This window comes from Salmo trutta, chromosome 27, assembly GCF_901001165.1.
Source record: "Salmo trutta chromosome 27, fSalTru1.1, whole genome shotgun sequence".
Classification (NCBI taxonomy): Eukaryota; Metazoa; Chordata; class Actinopteri; order Salmoniformes; family Salmonidae; genus Salmo; species Salmo trutta.
Window position 1 is genome coordinate 7397405 of NC_042983.1, and position 25119 is coordinate 7422523.

Sequence of the window (25119 nt, forward strand, 5' to 3'; positions counted from 1 at the left end):
GCATGTGGTGTGACTTATTTTTGCTTTGAATGTCCAACGAGATTGTATCATTCACTGTTATTCCCCTGCAGTACATCCTCATTAGGTGTTAGTTCAGATGATAATGTGAGTGTAGTGTGAAATGTTTTTGTAGGAGGAAATGAAGAGAAGGAAGACATGGTGGTAATATCCTCAAACGGTCGGCCATTAACACTCTACCAGCTACTCTTATCAACCAAAACTGGCTTCATACTTGGTAAGGTAAGCAGATACGTTAAATGACATGCTCCTCCACTCTTCTGTTTCACTAAAAGGTGTTTTGTGGCGCAGCACATTTTCTAGTATAATTTACTGCAATGACTTTGCATGCTAAAAAGGAGTCATTAAAGAGACAAATCAGCATTTGCTACATACATTTTTGAACTTCTAAATTCATGATATGTACCCCTTGATTCTTGAAGAATATAAATTATAAATGCCTCATGAGCTTAGTTCAACTGTCGCACCCCATCAGAACCCAAAATATGTTTGTTTTTTACTCCAATGTTTGTAAACAAACACTATATAGCCTCAAAACATGCTATGTCTACGAATTTGAGAGTGGTTACATTTCTCAAGCCCCATCACTTTTTACTGAAACAGGGACGGGGAGGCGCGTTGTTATTGTTTCAACTGCGGATTGCGGCTTTAATGTAATGCAATTGGGACTGAAGTTGTCATTCATCTGAAAAACTGCAATTAGGACTGTATACAGTATGTGCACTTGACTATGTAAATACCTCCCGTTTGGTCTACATGCTGTGGTATGAAGTTGGATAGGACCGATTACCACAGGTTTTTAGGGAAAAAAGGTAACACATCCACCACTGATGTGGAACACGTACCCAGCTCAGCCACACCACACATGGCCTATGACAGTGGAGAGGTGAGGGGTGAATATTCGCAGTGGGTGATTTAGCTACTAGCTGTATAACACTCAGCACTGTAGTAGCAGGTTATGTTTCAGGGATCATGTTAAACTGGCGCAGATTTCCCTGGTTCCTCTGTCCCAGATAACCTGAGAAACTGCTCTCTGCTGCTGACACACACACACACACGCACACACACACAAATTAGTCAGCAGTAATGGAACACCGGCCCAATGTGGAGCACAGTGTTGTGGTGGGTGAGAGAAGAGTTTTATTCCAAAATGCTATATATCTATTTTCAGAAAAATTGGTGAAAGAGATTATGAAAGAGATTGCTGTGCTTTTTCATTATCTAATCATGGCATGAGGTTGTTCAATGACCTATTTGTATTTGTTCCAAAGTTATCACTTGCTTCGCTTCATACTCGTTGCCAAACTGTCACGTCCTGACCAGTATAGGGGTTATTGTATATTGGTCAGGACGTGGCAGGGGGTGTTTGTTTTATGTGGTTCAGGGTGTGTTTTATGTGGTTCAGGGTGTGTTTTGTGTATGTGTTTAGGTAGAGGGGTATTTGATTTATTAGTCCGGGGTTTGTTAGTCATTGTTCTATTTAGTCTTTTGTAGTTCTTTGTTTAGTTTATTGGGGTTGGACCTTCAATTGGAGGCAGCTGGTTATTTTTGCCTCTGATTGAGGGTCCTATAATTAGGAGTTTGTTTTTCATGGGATTTTGTGGGAGATTGTTCTTGTTTAGCTGTTTGCCTGATAAGACTGTTAAGTTAATTTTGTTTTGTATACGTGTTATGTGTTTTCCTTCTTCACCTAATAAAAAGAAGATGAGTATATATTTTCCCGCTGCGTCTTGGTCTCTACCCTACGACACCCGTGACAGAAACCCACTGGCTACAGATTATCTACAAGTCTCTGCTAGGTAAAGCCCCACCTTATCTCAGCTCACTGGTCACCATAGCAGCACCCACTCGTAGCACGAGCTCCAGCAGGTATATCTCACTGGTTACCCCAAAGCCAATTCCTCCTTTGGTCGTCTTTCCTTCCTGTTCTCTGCTGCCAATGACTGGAATGAACTGCAAAAATCACTGAAGCTGGAAACACTTATCTCCCTCACTAGCTTTAAGCATAGCTGTCAGAGCAGCTCACAGATCACTGCACCTGTACATAGCCCATCTGTAAACAGCCCATCTACCTGCCTCATCCCCATACTGTATTTATTTATCTTGCTCCTTTGCACCCCAGTATTTTTACTTGCACATTCATCTTCGGCACATCTACCATTCCAGTGTTTAATTGCTATATTGTAATTACTTCGCCACCATGGCCTATTTATTGCCTTAACTTACCTCATTTGCACTCACTGTATATAGACTTTTTGTTTTCTTTTGTTCTACTGTATTATTGACTGTATGTTTTGTTTATTCCATGTGTAACTCTGTGTTGTATGTGTCAAATTGCTATGCTTTATCTTGGCCAGGTCGCAGTTGCAAATGAGAACTTGTTCTCAACTAGCCTACCTGGTTAAATAAAGATGAAATAAAAATAAAAATTCAATACATTAAGATGAGATCTGTAAAACATGTACATTTGATATTTTAGTCATTTAGCAGACGCTCTTGTCCAGAGCAACTTAAATGCATTAATCTTAAGAAAGCTAGGTGAGATAACCACATATCACAGTCAAACATACAGGAGACGAACATTCCATTCCAGCTAATCAATGAATGTATAGCATTTTGCAAAAAAAATCCAAATCTGAGAACAGTAATATTTTACACACACACATGAAGGTACCCATAAGCAATCATTCCTGGTGAAAAAAATGTGTGGCTAGAGCATTTTTGAAATAAACTCTTCATGTGTGATTAGGCCTACTACCTAACCACATCTCTCTTACTGACATCATGTCATAGTGCATTGCCAAATTGATGTTGAGTCAGTAGGCTAGTAGTTGCAAAATGGAAATAAACTCTTGTCTGTTTTCCTTTTAACCTTTAATTACGCTTTAGCGCTTCAAGCTGATTAAATCAAAATCAAATCAAATCAAATTTATTTATATAGCCCTTCGTACATCAGCTGAAATCTCAAAGTGCTGTACAGAAACCCAGCCTAAAACCCCAAACAGCAAGCAATGCATGTGAAAGAAGCACGGTGGCTGGGAAAAACTCCCTAGGAAAAACTCCTGAGAAAGGCCAAAAACCTAGGAAGAAACCTAGAGAGGAACCAGGCTATGAGGGGTGGCCAGTCCTCTTCTGGCTGTGCCGGGTGGATATTATAACAGAACATGGTCAAGATGTTAAAATGTTCGTAAATGACCAGCATGGTCAAATAATAATAATCATAGTAATTGTCGAGGGTGCAACAAGCACGTCCGGTGAACAGGTCAGGGTTCCGTAGCCGCAGGCAGAACAGTTGAAACTGGAGCAGCAGCATGGCCAGGTGGACTGGGGACAGCAAGGAGTCATCATGCCAGGTAGTCCTAGGGCTCAGGTCCTCCGAGAGAAAGAAAGAAAGAAAGAAAGAGAGAATTAGAGAGAGCATATTTACATTCACACAGGACACCGGATAAGACAAGAGAATACTCCAGATGTAACAGACTGACCCTAGCCCCCCGACACATAAACTACTGCAGCATAAATACTGGAGGCTGAGACAGGAGGGATCAGAAGACTAGAAGATTAGATGGTTCTCATACGAAAACCATCTTAAAATCCTAGTCCTGACCTGCAAAATGTATTTGTGCCATTTAGTCCAGGACTAGGCTTAATCTGGCTCTGGGAACCAGCCTGTTATGTTTAGATATTGTCTTTAGTTTGTAGATTTGATCATCTTTTCATCTTTTGTACATTATTACTTCACATCATACCTTAATAATATTATCCTATCTTGGCCTGTCCATTTTAGTTCTGATGATGCGATTCATGTTTGGGGGTCTGTGTTAATGTTACTGCGTCATTACCTCTTGTTACCCGAAGTATTGACCACTGCCGCTCGTTACAGGTGAGTGGATCCAGTGTGTGACCTGTAAATAAACTCCTTTGGCCTGCTGCAACCGACCCGTGGACAGCGGCCATGCTGATAATGTAAGTGTCCATCCTGGATGTGAGATAACATGGCAAACATCTATCGCTCAGCATAAGACAGGAACCTCATTTGGGTTACCAGACACCCAATCGCCACACACCGGCCTGGGACACATCAAATATTTACATCTGATGACTGGCTTAAAGGGCCTCAGGTCGCCTACGAACACAGGGGAACAGTTGCTAAGGGAAAATTATTGGAAACCAATTAGGGGCCAATTTCGCAGGCCGATCCATCGCCTATCAAGGTGATGTGAGTATAGGAATGGATGCGTTGGACGCCGAGGTGTAGCCCAGTCCCTCCCATCTGGGCCAATCAGACTGTGTACCTACGCAGTAACACAGGCATCCCTGTCTGTACTGTACCAGCCCTGTTCCTTTAGCAAAGAGAATATATTGCCCACCTGTCAAATCGCTGACGTTGTCATTTTGAACAGTCCATCGGAAATCATGCCATAAACGCTCTGCTCTGATTTCAAATCCACTTTTGGTATGAGGAACGTGTCAACTCAAATCCTATTTGATGCACGTGTCTCTATGGTGTTTTCCATTTCAGTGTTCCTTGTTCCTTGGTGTTTTTGTTTCTGCACGGTACAAGGCCAGCTGCTGCAGCCTTCAGCTGGAGATCAGAAACACATTGGCCTGTTGCATTGTCTTTGCTTTTTGAACTTCAAAAGCAATACTCTGAGATAGATCAATAAAGATAGGGTAAACACTACATCCAGGGAGAGGGTAGAGAGATGAGACCCTGGCCACTCTCCAGTAACTCCAAAGTCTACTTATATTGTTATAGGAGAAAAACACAGGCATGGTTGCATTTACAAGGAATTTGCTTTTCCGCTTCTCTGCTCGGATGCACCTGCAAAGGACAGTATCCTCTGTCTGAAAGGAAAGAGAAACCACTCAATAGAAGGGAATATCACGATACTTAAAAAACCGTCACCTTCACCTAGAAAAAGAGAGATGCCCACCAGAAACCAGGGTACAGTGCCTTCGGAAATTATTCAGTCCCCTTGACTTTTTCCACATTTTGTTAGGTTACAGCCATATTTTAAAATTGAGTAAATAGTTTTTTTTCCCTCATCAATCTGCACACAATACCTCATAATGACAAAGCAAAAACAGGATTTTAGAATTTTTTGCTAAAATGTTTTTAAAAATAAACTGAAATATCACATTTACATAAGTATTCAGACCCTTTACCAAGTACTTTGTTAAAGCACCTTTGGCTGTGATTACAGCCTAGTCTTTTTCTTTTTTTCTTTTTTTTTTAAGGGGTGGATCAGATTAATATTGCGGAAAGATTGTTGCTTCCATTAATGTAATTGTCTGCATCGTTTCCAATCCCCCATATATATTTTTTTGTCAAATATATATATCCATATACATACACGTATGCATACATATCCACATATATACATACACATACCTATATAGATACACATACTTTTTTAAGAATATACCTTTATTATTCCCCGCAAACCCTACCACCCTTCCCCCAATTGGAGTAAACTAATAAACACTTAGGCTTCTACCTTCAGTTTATACATCTTATACACATTTTACAGACCCCGTATGTTTTACATTGGTTATCTTGTTATTAGTCCCACCCTTCAGCTCCATTGAACCCCACCCATCTATCTCTCAACATCATCCATTTTGGATTTCTATTTGTCATATATTTTTCTACTGTGCTGTGATGCTTCACAAAAGTACTGAACCTTTCTATTCTCATAGCTTCTACAGATTGTAAATTAAAAATATATTTTTTTGCTAAAATAATCATTATATTATTGATTGATTGACTATGACTTTTCAAATCACCCACTATTGCTATCTGCAGCGTTAATTCTAGGCAAATGTTGCAATTCTTCAGCCATTCCTAGACCTGTGACCAAAAACGAGCTACATATGGACAATACCAAAATAAATGATCTAATGACTCTGCCTCCTGACAGCAACATCTGGAGAGCTGGTAAGATTGTATCCCCCATATATATAACATTCTATTGATTGCAAGAATTTTGTATAGTCATTTAAATTGAAAAATGTGAAGTTTTGAATCTGGCGTTGTTTTGCGTATCAATTCATAAACCATGAGCTATGGAATGGGTACATCGAAAATCTCTTCCCAACTATTTTACAATTTATATGGCACAGCTGTCAGTTTTTGGTCCTTAAATGAAATTGGTATATGTTTTTATTTATCACACTTTTCTTTAACCATTTATGTTCTTTAATACAGGGCCGACATAAAAGTTCCTTACTTTTTTCACCTTCTACTTGCCTCTTCCATTTTTGTGGTAATGCTGCAATTAATTGGTTGTAATTTTGAGTAGAGCAGACATTTCCATATGTCTGTGTTAGCTGCATGTGTGACATAACTCCACCAGTCCTATTTATGATATCATTCACTAAAATTATACCTTTTTTAAAAAAAAATCTTCGAAAAATAAATATACTAATTGATAAAAATATGTGAGTTTAACCACAATATTTGTTGTATTATTTGTTCTGTGTTTTCAGGTGGATTAAACTGAAATTGCAACCAACTTTCTAAGGCTTGTTTAAAAAAAAACTATATTTTGGAGATTATTTCCTTTTCAAACAACCGAAAGTGAGCAGGTGTAATCTGAATAAAGGGGGAAAGGCCATTCTTGAACGTAGGATGAAACATTCCTACCAATTTACTAGAGAACCAGTTTGGATTTAAGTGTAACTTTTGTATTACTGATGCGTTTAGTGAGAGGTCAAAACCTTTAATATTTCATAATTTCTGCCCTCCGAATTCATATTCGTTATATAAATAGGCCCTATTAATTTTGTCTGGATTACCATTCCAAATAAAATGGAATATACACTGCTCAAAAAAATAAAGGGAACACTAAAATAACACATCCTAGATCTGAATGAATGAAATAATCTTATTAAATACTAGAGCTCTAGAGCTCTATCAGGGTGACCATCGGTTTCTTGGTCACCTCCCTGACCAAGGCCCTTCTCCCCTGATTGCTCAGTTTAGCTTGGAGACCTTCAATGCTGCAAAAATGTTTTGGTACCCTTCCCCAGATCTGTGCCTTGACACAATCCTGTCTCGGAGCTCTACGGACAATTTTTTTGGCCTCATGGCTTGGTTTTTGCTCTGACATGCACTGTCAACTGTGGGACCTTATATAGACAGGTGTGTGCCTTTCCAAATCATGTCCAATCTATTGAATTTACCACATGTGGACTCCAATCAAGTTGTAGAAACATCTCAAGGATGATCAATGTAGACAGGATGTACCTGAGCTCAATTTTGAGTCTCATAGAAAAGGGTCTGAATACTTATGTAAATAAGGTATTTATTTGTGTTATTTTTAATACATTTGCAAAATTTTCTAAAAACCTGTTTACACTTTGTCATTATGGGGTATTGTGTGTAGATTGCTGAGGATTTTTTTTTACATCCATTTTAGAATAAAGCCGTAACGTAACAAAATGTGGAAAAGGTCAAGGGGTCTGAATACTTTCTGAATGCACTGTATATGAGGAGATTTGGGATTATGATATCTGGATAAAGGTTTTCAAATACATACCTGCTGTATCTAATGGGGCAATAACTATAGATGGGGCATTCAGCCTGTCAGAGAGAGAATGTAATATTGGCTCTCACATTTTCCATGAGAGGAACACAGGTTGTGCTTTAGCAATTGATTGGGATTATCAAAAAATACTTAACTATCAGAACCAGTGGTGGAAAAAGTACCTAATTGTCATACTTGAGTAAAAGTAAAGATATCTTTATAGAAAATGACTCAAGTCAAAGTCACCCAGTAATATATTACTTAAGTTAATTCCTAAAAGTATTTGGTTTTAAATATACGTTAGTATCAAAAGTGTCATCATTTTAAATTCCTTATATTAAGCAAACCAGACCGCACAAATTTCTTGTTTTTTATTTATTTACAGATAGCCAGGGGCACACTCCAACACTAAAACATAATTTACAAACTAAGCATTTGTGTTTAGTGAGTCCGCCAGATCAGAGGCAGTAGTGATGGCCAGGGATGTTGTCTTGACAAGTGCGTGAATTGGACCATTTTCCTTTCCTGCTAAGCATTCAGAATGCAACAAGTACTTTTGGGTGTCAGGGCAAATGTATGGAGTAAAAAGTACATTATTTTCTTTAGGGATGTAGTGAAGTAAAAGTTGCGAGAAATAGAAATAGTAAAGTAATGTACAGATACCCAAAAAACTACTTAAGTAGTACTTTAAAGTATTTTTACTTCAGTACTTTATACCAAATGTGGCGCGGTTAAAAAAGAAATGCAGTTATGTAAATTCCATGGGAATCGTATGGATGTTCATTATAATTAGGTCAATAATCAATATCAACTTATCCCTGCTCCTCCCAGCTCTGTTTCCTTTAAGTGCTGATTCCGGCTATCATGGTGGGAAGGTAGACAACAAAGGAAGTAGTCTACTGATAAGATTTTGTTTGTGGGGTACCTGATGAACACAGACAGCTAGCTTAAGACCAGACTTAGAACCCGACCAATGCTCTGGCAGCATGTCATTGACAGACATTAAAGCAGCCACTAAGAAAACCGTAGGGACTTCAGGAGACAAAGCAGAAGGCAAGACATGGCATCAACTTCTAAAGGGATGAGAGGAGGAGACAAGGAAAAAAGGTGGTTTCAGAAGTATAATTTACAGTTACACTCAGCAAGATCATGATTTACAACAATTAATACTGGCAGACTTGACAGATTTTAATTCTTTTTTTTTCTCTAAGTAGGAAATGACTCCCCTGTGTATGATGATGTCATCTTGCTGAGTCTACCTTTCATTTCTTAGAGTTTCAGTAACAGTCTCAGAAACCACCAATTCACAGATTGGAAATGTAGTTGAATAAAGTTAAATGGACTAAGTAATATTCTCCAACTAAATTGAATTACTGAACATTTGACAACATGACAGTTCTGAGTAGGGGGGTAAAAGAGCTTCTACTTGGCTGTGGGCCATGTGACACCTGACTCTCAGAGGAAGGTACGTGAGATGAGAGAGGCCTGACAGATTCTCTTAGAGCAATTGGATTGAAACCAGCAGTGGTAACCTTATAGTGTGTTTTATCAGGAGAGATAAGAAATCACACACACACACACACACACACACACACACACACACACACACACACACACACACACACACACACACACACACACACACACACACACACACACACACACACACTATATATACTCACCATGCACACTAAAACAGCCTACTCAGTAAAGTGTTTGAAACACCTATGTAACTGGTCTATTACTTCTACACATACCTTCATGTTATCTACCCAGATATATCCTATCCTACCCTGGTCTCCTTTCCCTCCACCACCCTTGTCGTTACGCCCCATATTCTCTCACACACACACACACACACACACTCACACATCACCCTGACACAGCTCACTCCAATATCCTACAGGGGGTGATGGGATATGAGAGAAGGGTAAGTGGAGTGGAGTGGATGCACGAGAGAAAGAGAACGTATGTAAACATATGTTTCCTATGCCAATAAATCCCTTTGAAAGTAATTTAATTTAGAGAGAGAGAGAGAGAGAGAGAGAGAGATGTGGAGTGGTGAGAGAGGTGGAGGGGGAGAGAGAGAGAGATGTGGAGTGGTGAGAGAGGTGGAGGGGGAGAGAGAGAGAGAGAGAGCGAGAGAGAGAGAGAGAGAGAGAGATGTGGAGTGGTGAGAGAGGTGGAGGGGGAGAGAGAGTGAGAGGTTGGGAGTCTCATATTCACAAACACAAAGACACATCTTTCAGTGACAGGTAAAGAGATCAGACCAGGCGTCCTCCTATCCAGCCTGGCCTCAGAGCCATACGAAAAAAGAAAAAAAAAATGGAGCACTTCCAAGACTTATGATACTTACAAATAGTGTAGTTACTTTAGACAGAAATGAAAGCAAGGAGGTTGGTCGGGGAGGATGGGTGGTTGTAATCCGTGACAGTCTAGCAATCCAAATGTTGTGTGTTCAATTCGCCTAATCTGCTACGTAAATTCTAATTCTAACCTTTGTTGTTTTAGTTCCCCTAACCTTTCACGTAAATTATCCTAACATGTGTCATTAGTTCTCCTAACCACCAATTCTCCCAGTAATTCTCCTTTATTGTTATGAGGCAACAAGCAACCTGGTTTCAGAGAGAGACGTATAATAAGTTACGCCATCCAATTCGTATGCTATTGTTCGACCGAGTAAGACGTATGATACTATAAGTCCTATAAATCGTATTATATTGTATGACTGCTATCCCATTCATTTTGTAACCTAACATTACATTACATATCATACTAAATGTTGTGTCACATATTTACATACTGAAAAATACAAATTACCCTGAGACCACGTCACATCAAACCCAGCAAGGGGAGCAAAACATCTTTAACACACACATGCACAAACACACACACACCCCTCCTCAGCCTGTCACCTCAGTGAAGGTGGAGCCACTGTAGAGAGCGGGAGAGAGAGAGTCCACTCCACACTCATCCATGGAGAGAGAAAGAGAGGAGAGAGCAGCGGAGGATTTCACACTCAAATGTATTTTACCTTCTTTGTGAAATCTGGCAGTAATGAGCTGTTGAATGTTTGAGACTTGAGGGATGAACCTGGAGAAAGTGTTACAGCAGAACGGTCTTATGCCAGTGGACCTTTCATTATTGGAGTAATCATCTGAGGAGCTCTGGTTTGGAATTAAATTCAGTGGGACATAGGACAGCTGCTTGATTTGTCATTGGAATACACTAACAGCATTTGCACTGGTAAAAAATAAGGTGGGTGTTTTTTGTATTTATTTATCTACCTGGACATCTGTGTAGGAAGAAACGTGAAAGAGAGGACTCTCAGATTTGTCATTGGAATTCATTGACTTTCAGTACAGTAACTGCTCTAGCTACCAACAAACAGGAGGAACAGAAGGACATCTCTTTTTGCGTAGTGACCTGGTAGAAAAGGTATCAGATAGCCCCATTTCCCAGGAGGGCTCCCCTCCCTGCCCTCCCAGCCTCCCCTGTCCCCAGCAGCATGTCCCAGGCTGTGAGGCTGATTCCAGTCCTCCCCAAACCACTCTACCATGAGCACATGGGCTGCTGGAGGGAGTAAGGCTGCCTCTGCCTGGTCCACCTCTGGGTCTTGGTTTAGGTCTGGCTCTGGGTCCAGGTTTAGGTCTGGTTCTGGGTCTGGGCTAAGGTCTGGCTCCAGCTCCATCTCTGGGTCCTCCTTTTCCAGCCTGTCACTGTCTCTGCTGCTAGCACTGCTGCTCTCCCTTTCCCTCCCTTTGGTTGTCTGTCATCAACCTCTCTACAGAGGCAGGAACCAGCCCCACAGCCCCAACAGCACTCTTAGTGCCCCAGTGAACAGTTCCCTGGCTGGGTCCAGGATTGGAGGAACTGGGCAGACTGGGGATCCCTTAGGAAGGACAGGGGGTCCACTTGGGAGGCATGTACGCAGCTACAACCACCTGCAAGGAGATGTGCGGCGGAGAAAGCTCTTCTCCTTCCAGAAGTTCTTCCTGCGGATCGATAAGAATGGCCGAGTCAACGGAACCAAGAGCAAAGATGACCCACTCAGTAAGTAACCACAAGAGTATGTTTTTCAATTTGTAGGAAAGTGAAAGAGGGGGAAACAGAGGTTCAACCATAGTGTATTACAAATGAACCATTGTGTTGTTTAGGCTTTCTCAAACCTTCTGGCACAGTCTTCACTACAGGATATCATACAAATTACAGAAAAAAAGAAAACAAATTCAAATGATTGACTTGAGTTGAAGAACTGTACTGAATAACTGTATTTTTGCATTGATCATTTCAAATACTGTATGTTGAATCAAAATGGCAAGATTAGTCTCCTAGCAGATCACGGATGTTAAACCTTTTGGTTTAGTTCACATTCCTGATTAGAAGCTCCTTTTTCCATCTCCAGCAAACATCCTTGTGATATCTGGCCTCCCCAAACATTCAGCACAATGATGGTAGATCTCAGATGGCTAAAACAGGACAAGGGATTAGATTACCAACCTGTTATCTGTATTATTCACTGCCCAGGGTAAATAGCACTGATAACAACTAGACAGGAGCAGGACTGGGGGTAGGAGAGGAAACGTCAATCACTACCATGCTCTGAGACTCTCTCACACACAGCCAGTCTGCTACATAATGCTGATACCGTCTGGTTTATGATCAATGCAGTATAATGCGAACGTGATCTGAGACATTTACACAGGTACAGTAACATAAATGGGGATGTTTTTTTTTACTCACGTCAAATGTTTGTGCCTGAATATCCTATTGTAAACGGTGTAGCATGACCAGTAACGTGTCTAAACACGTTGTTGCCGTCTTCACTGCAACTCTTTTTATTTAGTGTTGTCAGTGATCACTTGAAAAAAAACAAAAAAACAATTCTATCAACCCACTTCCCAATTAGCTACGTGTGTGAGCCTATCTGTGTGCGGGCACTCACATGCTCAAGTGGGTGTGTGTTCGAATGTAGAAACCAAGGAACCAGCGGCACATGTGCCCACTTAAACTACAACCTCCACCCACCCACCACACCTACCCACCCCCCATCCCCGGTATATGGTACTCTAACATTTCTCCTGGGAGTTCTTAACCACACATTCAATCAAAGACACTTATGGGAAACAGTAAGGGATGTAAAAAAATGCCACTAATGGTGTTTGTTTTGACAAGAATATGACAGAAATGTCTTTATAGGCTCTACACTTTTATATAAATGTATTTATAGACTTTAAACTGTCTTTATTTGACAGTGAGGCAAAAAATGCAATGAATTTCAATGTGCCCCTTACGGGTATTTGGGAAATAGCACAACAGCCAGGCTAGCAATGTCTTTACTAAGATGATTGGCTGGTTCAACTTGACGCTACAGTACGTGTAAACCTATTTAACCTATCAATTGTCTCTCACCATTACTCATCATAATTATTTACATTTCTAGGCTATAATACTACTGTACTGGTAGTATATATTAGTAATATGCTGTCGTAGATATTACTAAGCATTTGCAAAAGGTGACAAAGTTTATCTTTGGGTTGGGTATGAATGCAGTGGTGTGTGGGGGGGGGGGGGTACTAATTCATGAATGACATGGTTAACGTCATTGTGGTCACATCAAAGCTACGAGTGTTCAGTATCAATGGTGGTGCCGTCACAAAGCCGTGTCCTGGGGGGGGACAGGGGACAGTGTGTGTGGATTATATGGCCCACGATCAGGTTCACAGGGAAAGGGATACTACAGAAGAGCAGCTCTAGTTTCTGTTCTGGACCAGGGGCTAGACATGATCCCTGGGAGGATGTCCTAGACATGATCCCTGGGAGGATGTCCTAGACATGATCCCTAGGAGGATGTCCTAGACATGATCCCTAGGAGGATGTCCTAGACATGATCCCTAGGAGGATGTCCTAGACATGATCCCAGAGAGGATGTCCATTGTAGGCCCTTGAAATGGCACTAGATCAGGTTTTTGGCACTGATTCTGTGGTAATGCCCAGTTAAACACTCCGGGAAAATAGAAAATAATAACATAGAACAGATATACTGTATGAATAAAACTAGAAAAGGCCATTTCCTAAACTAAATCTGTGTACTTGTTCTTGCTAGGAGCAATCACATTAAATATGTTGAGTTAAAGGTTTGGTAATCTTTCCATAGATATGCTAAATCATGATTATGTTTATGCACTACAAACGCATATCTGGAGACAATGTTACCAGTTTAGATTTTTATTAAACATCCCTCACTCTCTCACTAGTCATTCTTATTACTCCTCTTTAGAGATATGGTTTACGTCAAGTTTGTTTGTGTGCAAGGCTGAGACCCGACCTTTGAACCCTGGTTGCAACAGTGCAACAATAGAAGGGGAACAACTGGTTTGGGGTTTGAAATACCAACCTTGCGCTAGCACAGATCTCTACAGATGTAGAGGTAGTGGTTTTGGGGGCTGCCCATGGCCCTGTGAGGACCCTGCTCTGTTTAAGAGCCTGTATCCAACCTCCCACAGATTTATAGGGATGCCAGTGCAAAACTGTCCCACATGGCACTCCATCATGCTGGGATTCTGCTGGGAGCTTACAGAGAGAGGGGGCTGGAATGGAAACCCCAGAAATATGGAGCTTTGCTAAAATAAGCACATGGGTATAAAGATACACAAGCTAGCCGGCATGCAGAGTAACAAAAAATGTGCTTATCGATAACCTAATTTGCTTTACATTGTTACATTTCACCAAATTTGAGCAACCTAAAGCATTTCTAATGAATTGTACATTGTTACTGAGAACAGTAATGGTGGACTCTAGCAGTGCTAACTGAGGCACTAACAGATGTGTGGCAGCAGACGGATTAGTCTAATTACCCCAAATTGGGATTGTGTGAGTATGAGCCCAGCCTGTCAAGAGCGCAGGAGGCAAATATAGGAGGCCACCAAACGTGTCTGTGTGTGTCTCTCTCTCTCTCTCTCTCTCTCTCTCTCTGCCAGGGGCCATATGTGCTGAGGCGCCATCGGACTTGGTCTGACATGGTCCCCACTTGCTCTCTCTCTCTCTGTGTGTGTGTGTGTGTGTGTGTGTGTGTGTGTGTGTGTGTGTGTGTGTGTGTGTGTGTGTGTCCCACAGAACGGAAACCACAGCCAGTACTCTCAGGGACACTGAGATAGAGATGTAAAGTTGTTTATGGACGTGGATAGAGGAAGGATATGAACAAACTAATTACATTCAATGTGGTCCTCATCTGCTTAACAGCTGATTTATGTTTCCATCAATCCCATATTTCAACATGACAATACAGTTCGAATGGTTCCAGATCTCAAAGTATATTTTTCCTCATTCTTAAATCAAGCAGTCTACCGTATCTGTACTGTAAGCTCTGTCAAATTTTTCTGAGACAACACATATTTTTCAAAGAGTAAACTTCCAGCTACCAAGAATAACAATGCAAACTGCAAAACACATCTGAACTTGGCAACCCACTGTGGAAAATCCACCTTTAATTCACATTGGCATTGTCTGCACCCCTTCGACACTAACGCACCATTTACTGTAGTAACTACAAACAGAGCGTATCAAATGAGCCACACATTAGGAAAAAGAATCCAGTATGCAACAAATATTTCCCTAAATAAACAGATGGAAATGTGTGGTTGACCCAGGGCCATGTTTTTACGCGTGGTGTTTCAGAATCACCACTACACAGCACACAGGTGTCACATTTGGTGCTGGGTGTTGTAATGTGTAATATGTTGAATGAAGAACACATTTGTCCTAATGGCTTTGTTTTGTGGCATTGTGGATATCATTCCTAAGTGAGCAAGTAGACATTAATCATCACAGACTGAGTAGATACAGGTGGGAACTACTATAGACTAGAGTGTGTGTGTGTGTGTGTGTGTGTGTGTGTGTGTATGTGCATGTGTGTGTTCACGCATACAGATGTGGGTCTTAATTTGAGCCAGTTTGCTACAGCAGAAAAATGATCCTGCAGCAACAGGAAATGAGAATTATTATGTGGATTATAATTAATGGACATTTTTTAAAGGGGTTGCTACATTTTTCGTTAGGGCAAATTACATTTTAAAGTGGAAATTACAAACTATGAAAGCCTTTTTAAACCTTGAATACACTACAAGTTTGCATTTCCTGCAGGGAAATTCTCAGCAACAAAAGAGTGATCCAATTAAGATCCTACATCCAAATGGGTGTGTGTACGCAATGTATACAATGTATACTCTATGTTTTTGTGGGGGGGAGACTCTTTGTGTGTGTGTGTGTGTGTGTGTGTGTGTGTGTGTGTGTGTGTGTGTGTGTGTGTGTGTGTGTGTGTGCTAAAACTTTATAAGAGCCGTCTCGCACTAGCCTCCGGCGTGTGTCTTTGATCAGCGGTCATTAAGTTATTTCTAATCCTCATCTCCCTGTCTCTCTGTCATGGCCTCTGTTCTCCTCTGTTCTTTCTTCTTTCATCCCTAGCATGTTTACAGAGGGGCCAGAGACGGCCTTAGATAGTCTTACATCCTCGCGCGGTACCGGACACCTGATCCCTTACAGAAGCAACTCTCAGATCTTCAATGGCCGTTGTGTCATAGTCCCCGCCACCACTTCACCTAACGGTAGAGCTGGGCGATATGGACAAAAATCCATATCACTTTGTAAATGTACTGAATTATCACGTAACGATAAATTTAACGATTAGTTTATAAAATTAAAGTGCACCACAATTTGTTATTTAAATAACCCTAAAAACAACTCCTACTTTGAATGTTGTAGCTGTCCATAGTCCTATTTTTTATTTTATTTAACTAGGCAAGTCAGTTAAGAACAAATTCTTATTTTCAATGACGGCCTAGGAACAGTGGGTTAACTGCCTTGTTCAGGGGCACAACGACAGATTTGTACCTTGTCAGCTCGGGGATTCAAACTTGCAACCTTTCGGTTACTAGCCCAACACTCTAACCACTAGGCTACCCTCACGCCCTATAGGCAGGCTGGCTGACAATGTCACGAAAATGTCCACCTTTACTCCACACACAGAGAATCATACAAAGCTCTCCTTCAACCTCCATTTGGCAAATCTGACCATAATTCTATCCTGATTCCTGCTTACAAGCAAAAATAAAAGCAGGAAGCACCAGTGACTTGGTCAATAAAAAAGTGGTCAGTTGAAGCAGATGCTAAACTACAGGACTGTTTTGCTAGCACAGACTAGAATATGTTCCGGGATTCTTCCTATGGCATTGAGGAGTACGCCACATCAGGCATTGGCTTCATCAACAAGTGCATCTATGACGTCGTCCCCACAGTAACTGTACGTACATACCACAAACAGAAGCCATAGATTACAGGCAACATCCACACTGAGCTAAAGGCTAGAGCTGCCGCTTTCAAGGAGTGGGATTCTAACCCGGAAGCTTATAAGAAATCCCGCTATGCCCTCCAACGAACCATCAAACAGGCAAAGTGTCAATACAGGACTAAGATAAAATCGTACTACACCGGCTTCGACGCTCGTCAGATGTGGCAGGGCTTGCAAACCATTACAGACTACATAGGGAAGCACAGCTGAGAGCTGCCCAGTGACACGAGCCTACCAGACGAGCTAAACTACTTCTATGCTATTCATTGACTACAGCTCAGTGTTCAACACCATAGTGCCCTTAAAGCTCATCAATAAGCTAAGGACCCTGGGACTAAACACCCCCCTCTGCAACTGGACTTCCTCACAGGCCGCCCCCACGTGGTAAGGGTAGGTAACAACACATCCGCCACACTGATCCTCAACACGGGGGTCCCTCAGGGGTGCGTGCTCAGTCCCCTCCTGTACTCCCTGTTCACTCCTGACTGCACGGCCAGGCACAACTCCAACACCATCATTAAGTTTGCCGATGACACACCAGTGGTAGGCCTGATCACCGACAACGACGAGCCAGCCTATAGTGAGGAGGTCAGAGACCTGGCCGTGTGGTGCAAGGACAACAACCTCTCATGCAACGTGATCAAGACTAAGGAGCTGATTGTGGACTACAGGAAAAGGAGGACCGAGCACGCCCCCATTCTCATCGACTGGGCTGTAGTGGAGCAGGTTGAGAGCTTGAAGTTCCTTGATGTCCAAATCACCAACAAGTTAACATGGTCCAAGCACACCAAGACAGTCGTAAATAGGGCACAACAAAACCTATTCCCTCTCAGGAGACTGAAAAGATTTGGCATTGGTCCTCAGATCCTCAAAAGGTTCTACAGCTCCACCATTGAGAGCATCCTGACTGGTTGCATCACTGCCTGGTACGGCAACTGCTCAGCTTCCGACCGCAAGGCACAACAGAGGGTAGTGTGTACGGCCCAGTACATCACTGGGGCCAACCTTCCTGCCATCCAGGACTTCTATACCAGGTGGTGTCAGAGGAAGGCCCTAAAAATTGTCAAAGACTCCAGCCACCCTAGTCATAGACTGATCTCTCTGCTACAGCACGGCAATCGGTACCGGAGCGCCAAGTCTAGGTCCAAGGGGCTTCTAAACAGCTTCTACCCCCAAACCATAAGTCTCCTGAACATCTAATGAAATGGCTACCCAGACTATTTGCATTGCCCCACCCCCTTTTATGCCACTGCTACCATCTGCTATTATCTCTGCTTTAATAACTCTACCTATACGTACATATTACCTCAATTACCTCGACTAACCGTTGCCCCCGCACATTGACTCCGTAACGGTACCCCCTGTATATAGTCTTCCTATTGTTATTTTACTGCTGCTCTTTAACTACTTGTTACTTTTATTTCTTATTTTTATTCATATTTTTTAAACTGCATTGTTGGTTAGGGGCTTGTAAGTAAGCATTTCACTGTAAGGTCTACACCCCTTGTATTCGGCGCATGTGACTAATAAAATTTGATTTGAAGAAGCTGTCATTTTTTTATTTTACCTTTATTTAACTAGGCAAATCAGTTAAGAACAAAGTTTTATTTACAAACCCGGCCCAATTGTGTGCTGCCCTACGGGACTCCCAATCACAGCCGGATGTGATACAGCCTGGATTCGAACCAGGGACTGTAATGACTCCTCTTGCACTGAGATGCAGTGCCTTAGACCGCTGCACCACTTGGGAGCCCAGTCATGTGGGGAATCCGAGGCTAGTTTTATCTTGCTCTTGATACCATGTCTTCTTTTGAGTTTTTTTGACTGATTTCATGTCAACGCTAATATGGCAAAAAATGTGCTAGCTAGCTAACCAACAACTGTAACGATGTATTTGAAGGACAACAAGTACTGATTGTGCAAATGAATTTATCTTCTCAAACATTTGGAGACTAAATATAGTTCACATGTCAACAATCTAAGCCAACACCGTCTGTTTTGCCCCATCGCTGCGCACGCATCGTTTTTATTCTACAGGTGATTTATTCGTAATGAACGATATCAGAAAAATGTCCATGATAGGTGGATCAGTTTGGTCGGTGTCGATAATTTCCAATTTATCATCCCAGCTCTACCGAATGATGCAGACCTCACTGCCACAAGATAATTTTTTGGGGGGGTGCAGCTAATTTCATTAGTCAGCTATGAAATTAGTAGATAGAATTGGAGTTTATCAAATAACATTACTTGCATAATTTTCCTTTTAGACGGTCTGACAACAAGACAGGGAGTTGGACAGGGACACAGGCAGCCACACAAGCACTCATCAGGGAGAGGAAGGAGGGGAACCATGCCATCGTCATGACAACTCCCTACAGTTCATACGCCCTAGCTGTGTGTGTGTGTGTGTGTGTGTGTGTGTGTGTGTGTGTGTGTGTGTGTGTGTGTGTGTGTGTGTGTGTGTGTGTGTGTGTGTGTGTGTGTGTGTGTGTGTGTGTGTTGCAAGATAGGATAACACCACCACACAGGAAGTGGGAAGAAGAAGTCAAGGAGTGAGGCATGAAATCAAATGTGCCATGGGAAACAGAGAGGTGTCATTAACACACACCAGCATCAGATTAGATAAGTGTGTGTGTGTGTGATAAGTGGGCTCTCTGGTCAAAGGACACATTAGGAAGCTGTATCTCTCTGACCTCTGATAACACACACCAGCATCAGATTAGATAAGTGTGTGTGTGTGTGTGTGTGTGTGTGTGTGTGTGTGTGTGTGTGTGTGTGTGTGTGTGTGTGTGTGTGTGTGTGTGTGTGTGTGTGTGTGTGGATGATAAGTGGACTCTCTGGTCAAAGGACACATTAGGAAGCTGTATCTCTCTGACCTCTGATACTAAGAGCACAATTAATAACCTCAGCTGTCTACAACAACAGCATGCTATGGTTACTAGGGTATAATTCAACCTTTTCGAATGGCTTTTAGGTAACCAGAATATTTGCACTGTGAATTGGTGGCCTACATACCAAACGAGCCAAACTGTTCACACATAAATCTAATCTGCAATTATTATAATCCTCATGCCAAATGTAATGTTTGTACCATGTTTTGTGCTGCTACCATGCTGTGTTGCTACCATGTTGTTGTTATGTTGTGTTGCTACCATGCTGTGTTGTCATGTGTTGCTGCCTTGCTATGTTGTTGTCTTAGGTCTCTCTTTATGTAGTGTTATGTTGTCTCTCCTGTCGTGATGTGTGTTTTGTCCTATATTTATATTTTATTTATTTTTAATCCCAGCCCCTGTCCCTGCAGGAGGCCTTTTGGTAGGCTGTCATTGTAAATAAGAATTTGTTCTTAACTGACTTGCCTAGTTAAATAAAGGTTAAATAAATAAATACAAAATAAATGAGTTAAGGTGAAGTCTGTTGTTTTGTGTAGAGGGGATATTGATGAAGCAAGCTTATTTGGATGAAATCAAGGATGGGATGGACATCCCATCTCTGACTATTAACTAGAGTATTTTATCTATTTACTGAGCACCATAAGTAGCATGACAGTTCAAATGCGGAGTGTTGATATCTGTCCTGTTGATATCTGCCCTTTCTCACACATGAACAACCTGTACAAGTGTGTGGTGTGAACTTGAAATGTGTTTTTTGAATATCCCACTTCCCCTGACATTATTGATGCGACCTTGGAGCAATTAGGGTTAAAGCTGCAATATGTAACTTTTTGGGAGACCCAACAAAATTCACATAGAAATATGAGTTATAGCTCTGTCATTCTCATTGAAAGCAAGTCTAAGAAGTGGTAGATCTGTTCTATGTGCGCTTTTCTTGCTTGTTTTGTCACATAAACATAAATTAGGCAAACTATATGAATTTTAGCCACTGGGAAATGGATTTCTACATAGTGCATCTTTAGGTGCCTTGCTCAAAGGCAGATCGACAGATTTTTCACCTAGTTGGCTCTAGGATTTGAACTAGCAACTTTTTGGTTACTGGTCAAATGCTCCAACTGCTAGGCTACCTGGCACCTAGTTGGCTATGAACCCACACAATTTCACCTAGAGGCTTTCTCAAACACGTCCAGCCGATGTGTTGTCTTGAGAAAGGCTCTAGCCGGAACATTTATTGTGTCAATTATTGATGGGCTTGGCTTGCGTAACAATGGATGGAATCCTGTCGCCTCACTTGACAGTCTGTGCTGCTGTCCATGGACCATATAGATCTGTCCATTTCCCTTTATCTGACACAGCTGGTGGCTGGGCCTTTGTCTTCCTCAGTCAGGAGGGGCAGGCAGACTGCTGACTGTTTTACAAACTCTTATCCGCAGTGTATATGACTACAGCAGATCCAGAACACTAGCTTTTATTTCCTCTGCCTCTGATGTCCCTTAAATCCTCCCCTACAAATGGTCATGATGATTATAAATGGCTTATAAAAAGGTTTTTTTTGTGTGTGTTTATTCTCAGGTATTCTGGAGATCACATCAGTGGATGTGGGCGTGGTGGCTATCAAAGGACTGGGCAGTAACTACTACCTGGCTATCAGCACCAAGGGAGAGCTGTATGGAGCGGTCAGTATCCATGTCAGGGGGTCATTCAACACGCCACAAAGAGATTCCCTTAGATTCTTCAGTCTTTCTCACAAGATTGTTTAACTATGTAGCTGCTTTCGTGTTTAACCAATGGTGCAAGTGGAAACTATGAAAAGTGCAAAGAGCACACTCTCCAAGCATTTAAAGACGAAATTGGAAGTCAGCAAGTCATGACTATAGTTCTAAATAACACAGACATTAGATTACATCACATTTATCACTGATTTGAATAATTAACCATTTCTATTGAATGTACCCCTCTGGTACATCTTGACTAAGTTGAATTGGTTCCCACTGGGCAAAATCAATGTTGTTTTCAACTTAATTTTTCAACGTATTGTGTCGTGGAAAATATATTGGATTTGAAAAAAGCCATCAACTGTTGTTTTGAGATGAAATTTCAGCCACAGGATTATGCCATCATGGTGATTCATTTTCAACATTGACCAACGTTGTATTAAATGTGTTGAATTTGTACCTTTGAAACAATGTCAGATCTTCAACTCAACATCCACTATAAGAAAGAAACAAAATGCTGGGCAGCACCTCCTACTGGGTAGTTGATCTATCTACAGCTACCCTTTAGTCTCCCACCAACGGTTTTAATCAAGCCTAGCTTTGATATTTATCACCGACTGTTACCAATGGGCTTTTGTGAGAATGATTGTTGAGAAATCTCCACTTAATAGATTCACTGTTGCTATCATAGTCATTCCCAAGCGTAGGTTTAAGAGAGAAAATGAGATGTAACCATATATTTTCAATCATGTATCATCAATGATGCTATTTAGGCCTATATAGCATTTGGGAAGTCATCAATAGCTATTGTTTAAATTCAACCCAGGGTTGAACTAAAACTAGACCATACATATAGGTCTAGGCCTAGGATTTTAAGCTTTGGTTGATTTCAAAAGGAATCTACAAGCTAGTAAAACAAATATGTTGGATTCACATCTCCATCCAAACCAAAAATCGAAGTTAAAGAATATAACTGTATTTAAAGTGCATTTAAAGTTAGATTTTATTTTATGTAATCCTATTAATTAGCTTTGATTTTTGGTTTTAATGGAGACATGAATCCATCATTTCAATTATTAATTTGTAGACAAACTGGAATTAAGCCAGATACAGTGGCACAGACAGAACTATCCAAGGACACCTATCTTTCAAATGTTGCTATTTGGTCAAGTATCACTTTTGACATACAGTAAATAGTCTATTAACTTGTTGACCAGTTAAAAAAGTACATGTTGGATTCAGGTCTCAAACTCAACAAAAAATACAAGTTAAAGAATAGGACTAAGCAGATACATCTCCTTTAAATGTTGACATTTGGTTTCATTGTTAACCAAACACAATTCAATATTACTTTTCTAATACAATAATGTAACAGTATTTATTCCCCACATCCCTTGCCACATTCGGAGGTTACTGTAACAATACATGTCTCTTATGTAATCAAAGAAAGCTGCATGTTCAAGATAGCACGCAAATGTCACAGGTCTATGGAGACCTTCAAAACGTATATAATAATATGCGCAGAATCTCAAACTCCGTTGACCACTTGCACTATGCATTTAAATAATCTCAATTGCAATCCAGGTCATTTGGTTGCGCTATTTGTTTTGTTAGCTTTATTTAACTAGGCAAGTCAGTTAAGAACAAATTCTTATTTTCAATGACGGCCTAGGAACAGTGGGTTAACTGCCTGTTCAGGGGCAGAAAGACAGATGTGTACCTTGTCAGCTCGGGGATTTGAATCCAACGCTCTAACCACTAGGCTACCTGCCGCCCCACAACACTGTGCTTATTAGATGAAACACATTGTTAACACATTAAGTTGTTGTACAAATAAACAAAAATATCTAACGTTGTATACCAATTTGATCTTTGTTGTGCTTTTAAATGGTTGAACGCGCGGTAATAACACATTTAGGTGACTTCTAAAACAAAAATCGGACATTGATTTTCGATTGGAATTTCGTTGTGCTTTTAGATTGTTGAAAGCATAGCGACAACACGTTGGGAATTAAACACACGTTTGAATGTCTTTTTGAGTGGCTGAAAATAGGTTGTAATATAATTGATCAATCTATCAACCAAATATTACCCAATTCTCCAAATTGGAATTACGTGGTGTACCCAGTGAGTTATCAGTTAGCTAATTAGATTGAATTAGGTTGAATAAATACCGGGAAATATTTAGATTTTGATTTAAACTCTTGTATGAACAGCACACCACTGGATTAACTATAGTGGTGGTATTTTTACACCCTTTGCCAGTGTATGCACTTCAAAATGGAAATGGTTGAATCAGTATAAAATGGATTCAGTCAATATCCAAATACACATATGTGAATGTAACCCAATAATGTTCTTTGTTCTTCCAGAAAGAGTTTGGCATTGACTGCACACTAAAGGAACGTATTGAAGAGAACGGCTATAACACCTACGCCTCAGCCGAGTGGAGGAACAAGAAGAGACAGATGTTTGTGGGCCTGAGTGTCCAGGGGAGGCCACTGAGAGGGAAGAAAACACGGAGGAGGAATACGGCCACACACTTCCTCCCCATCATGGTGTGATGATGAGGAGCTTTTCACTGGAGCTTTTCACTTCTAATCTGGACAGAGAGCATCTGAACTAAAATACATATTTTGTCTAAGGAAGTTACTTAACTGCGCAGATGCTGCCTCCCACTGGGCACGGACGTCAAATTCAACGTATATTCCACGTTGGTTCAATGTGATTTCATTGAAATTACGTGGAGCAACGTTGATTCAACCAGCTGTGCCCAGTGGGCTGCTTCTCACTTTGCTTGAGATAGTTTATTGGTTTGGGGGATGGACAGTGTTTTCTGTGGCGCTGGGTGAAATATAAACTCTATTCTGTGCCAAATCATTGGAAGGAGATGGACTGAAGGAGGACGTGACATGGGGGGGACAAAGTAGGAGGCTGTTTCACACATCAAGTGGATGAACTGAGGAAACACTGGTTTTGGGTGTACAAAACACTTGTTACAAACTGTTATTCACGGTTCTCAATCGCATTTCAATAATCTGAACAGGTTTGGAAATCAAGAAGAAGGGTTAACAGATCATTAGATGTGAAAACAGCAATAAACTCTTGAGCAAGATCCTAGTGCTCATTTTAAGCCTGAAACCATAACAAAAGTGAATATATAATGTATACTTAACCACTGAGTTCTGACTGTGTTGAAGCAAATTATTTATTTTGTGTAATATTTAACTGGAGGTGGAAAGAAGGTGAACATTTAATTGCATTCTTTTACACCTTTAATGTCTATAAGAGAAAATAAAACGAGACGTTTCCTCCTCTGCATCCAAATGTTCTCATTCATGTCCATCACTAAAGTGTGCAACTAAAACTGGTTGGCTCAGTAAACATCCGACAAATACACATACGAGAATGTGAACGAATACATCTTATACTATAGAATATAAAGTAGATATCTACATAGGTAACAGGTTATGGTAAAAGAAAGGTAACCCAGAGCACAGAAAACAAGTGTAGTTTTCGAGTGACTAGTCTTATCAGGCTGACTGAGGTAGGGGAATGACAAAAGCAACCATTACAGGCCCACCAGATATTCCATGTGGCAGCCATTGCGCTAATGATTA

General features: G+C 41.0%; 1 protein-coding gene across 1 annotated transcript; it reads left to right on the forward strand.

Moving 5' to 3' along the window:
* The first annotated feature begins 10432 nt into the window (after positions 1 to 10432).
* Positions 10433 to 24820, forward strand: LOC115164226 (fibroblast growth factor 10-like). Its single transcript, XM_029716489.1, has 3 exons — positions 10433 to 11600; positions 21357 to 21460; positions 23872 to 24820. Exons 1-3 carry the CDS (start codon positions 11105 to 11107, stop codon positions 24061 to 24063), a joined length of 792 nt encoding a protein of 263 aa, XP_029572349.1. The 5' UTR covers positions 10433 to 11104; the 3' UTR covers positions 24064 to 24820.
* The last annotated feature ends 299 nt before the right edge of the window (positions 24821 to 25119 follow it).

Coding starts and splice junctions, on each gene's coding strand:
- LOC115164226 (XM_029716489.1), top strand. CDS start 11,105: ATGAGCACATGGGCTGCTGGAGGGAGTAAGGCTGCCTCTGCCTGGTCC. Junction 11,601..21,356: donor GAGCAAAGATGACCCACTCA/GTAAGTAACCAC, acceptor GTTTATTCTCAG/GTATTCTGGAGATCACATCA. Junction 21,461..23,871: donor AGGGAGAGCTGTATGGAGCG/GTCAGTATCCAT, acceptor TTGTTCTTCCAG/AAAGAGTTTGGCATTGACTG.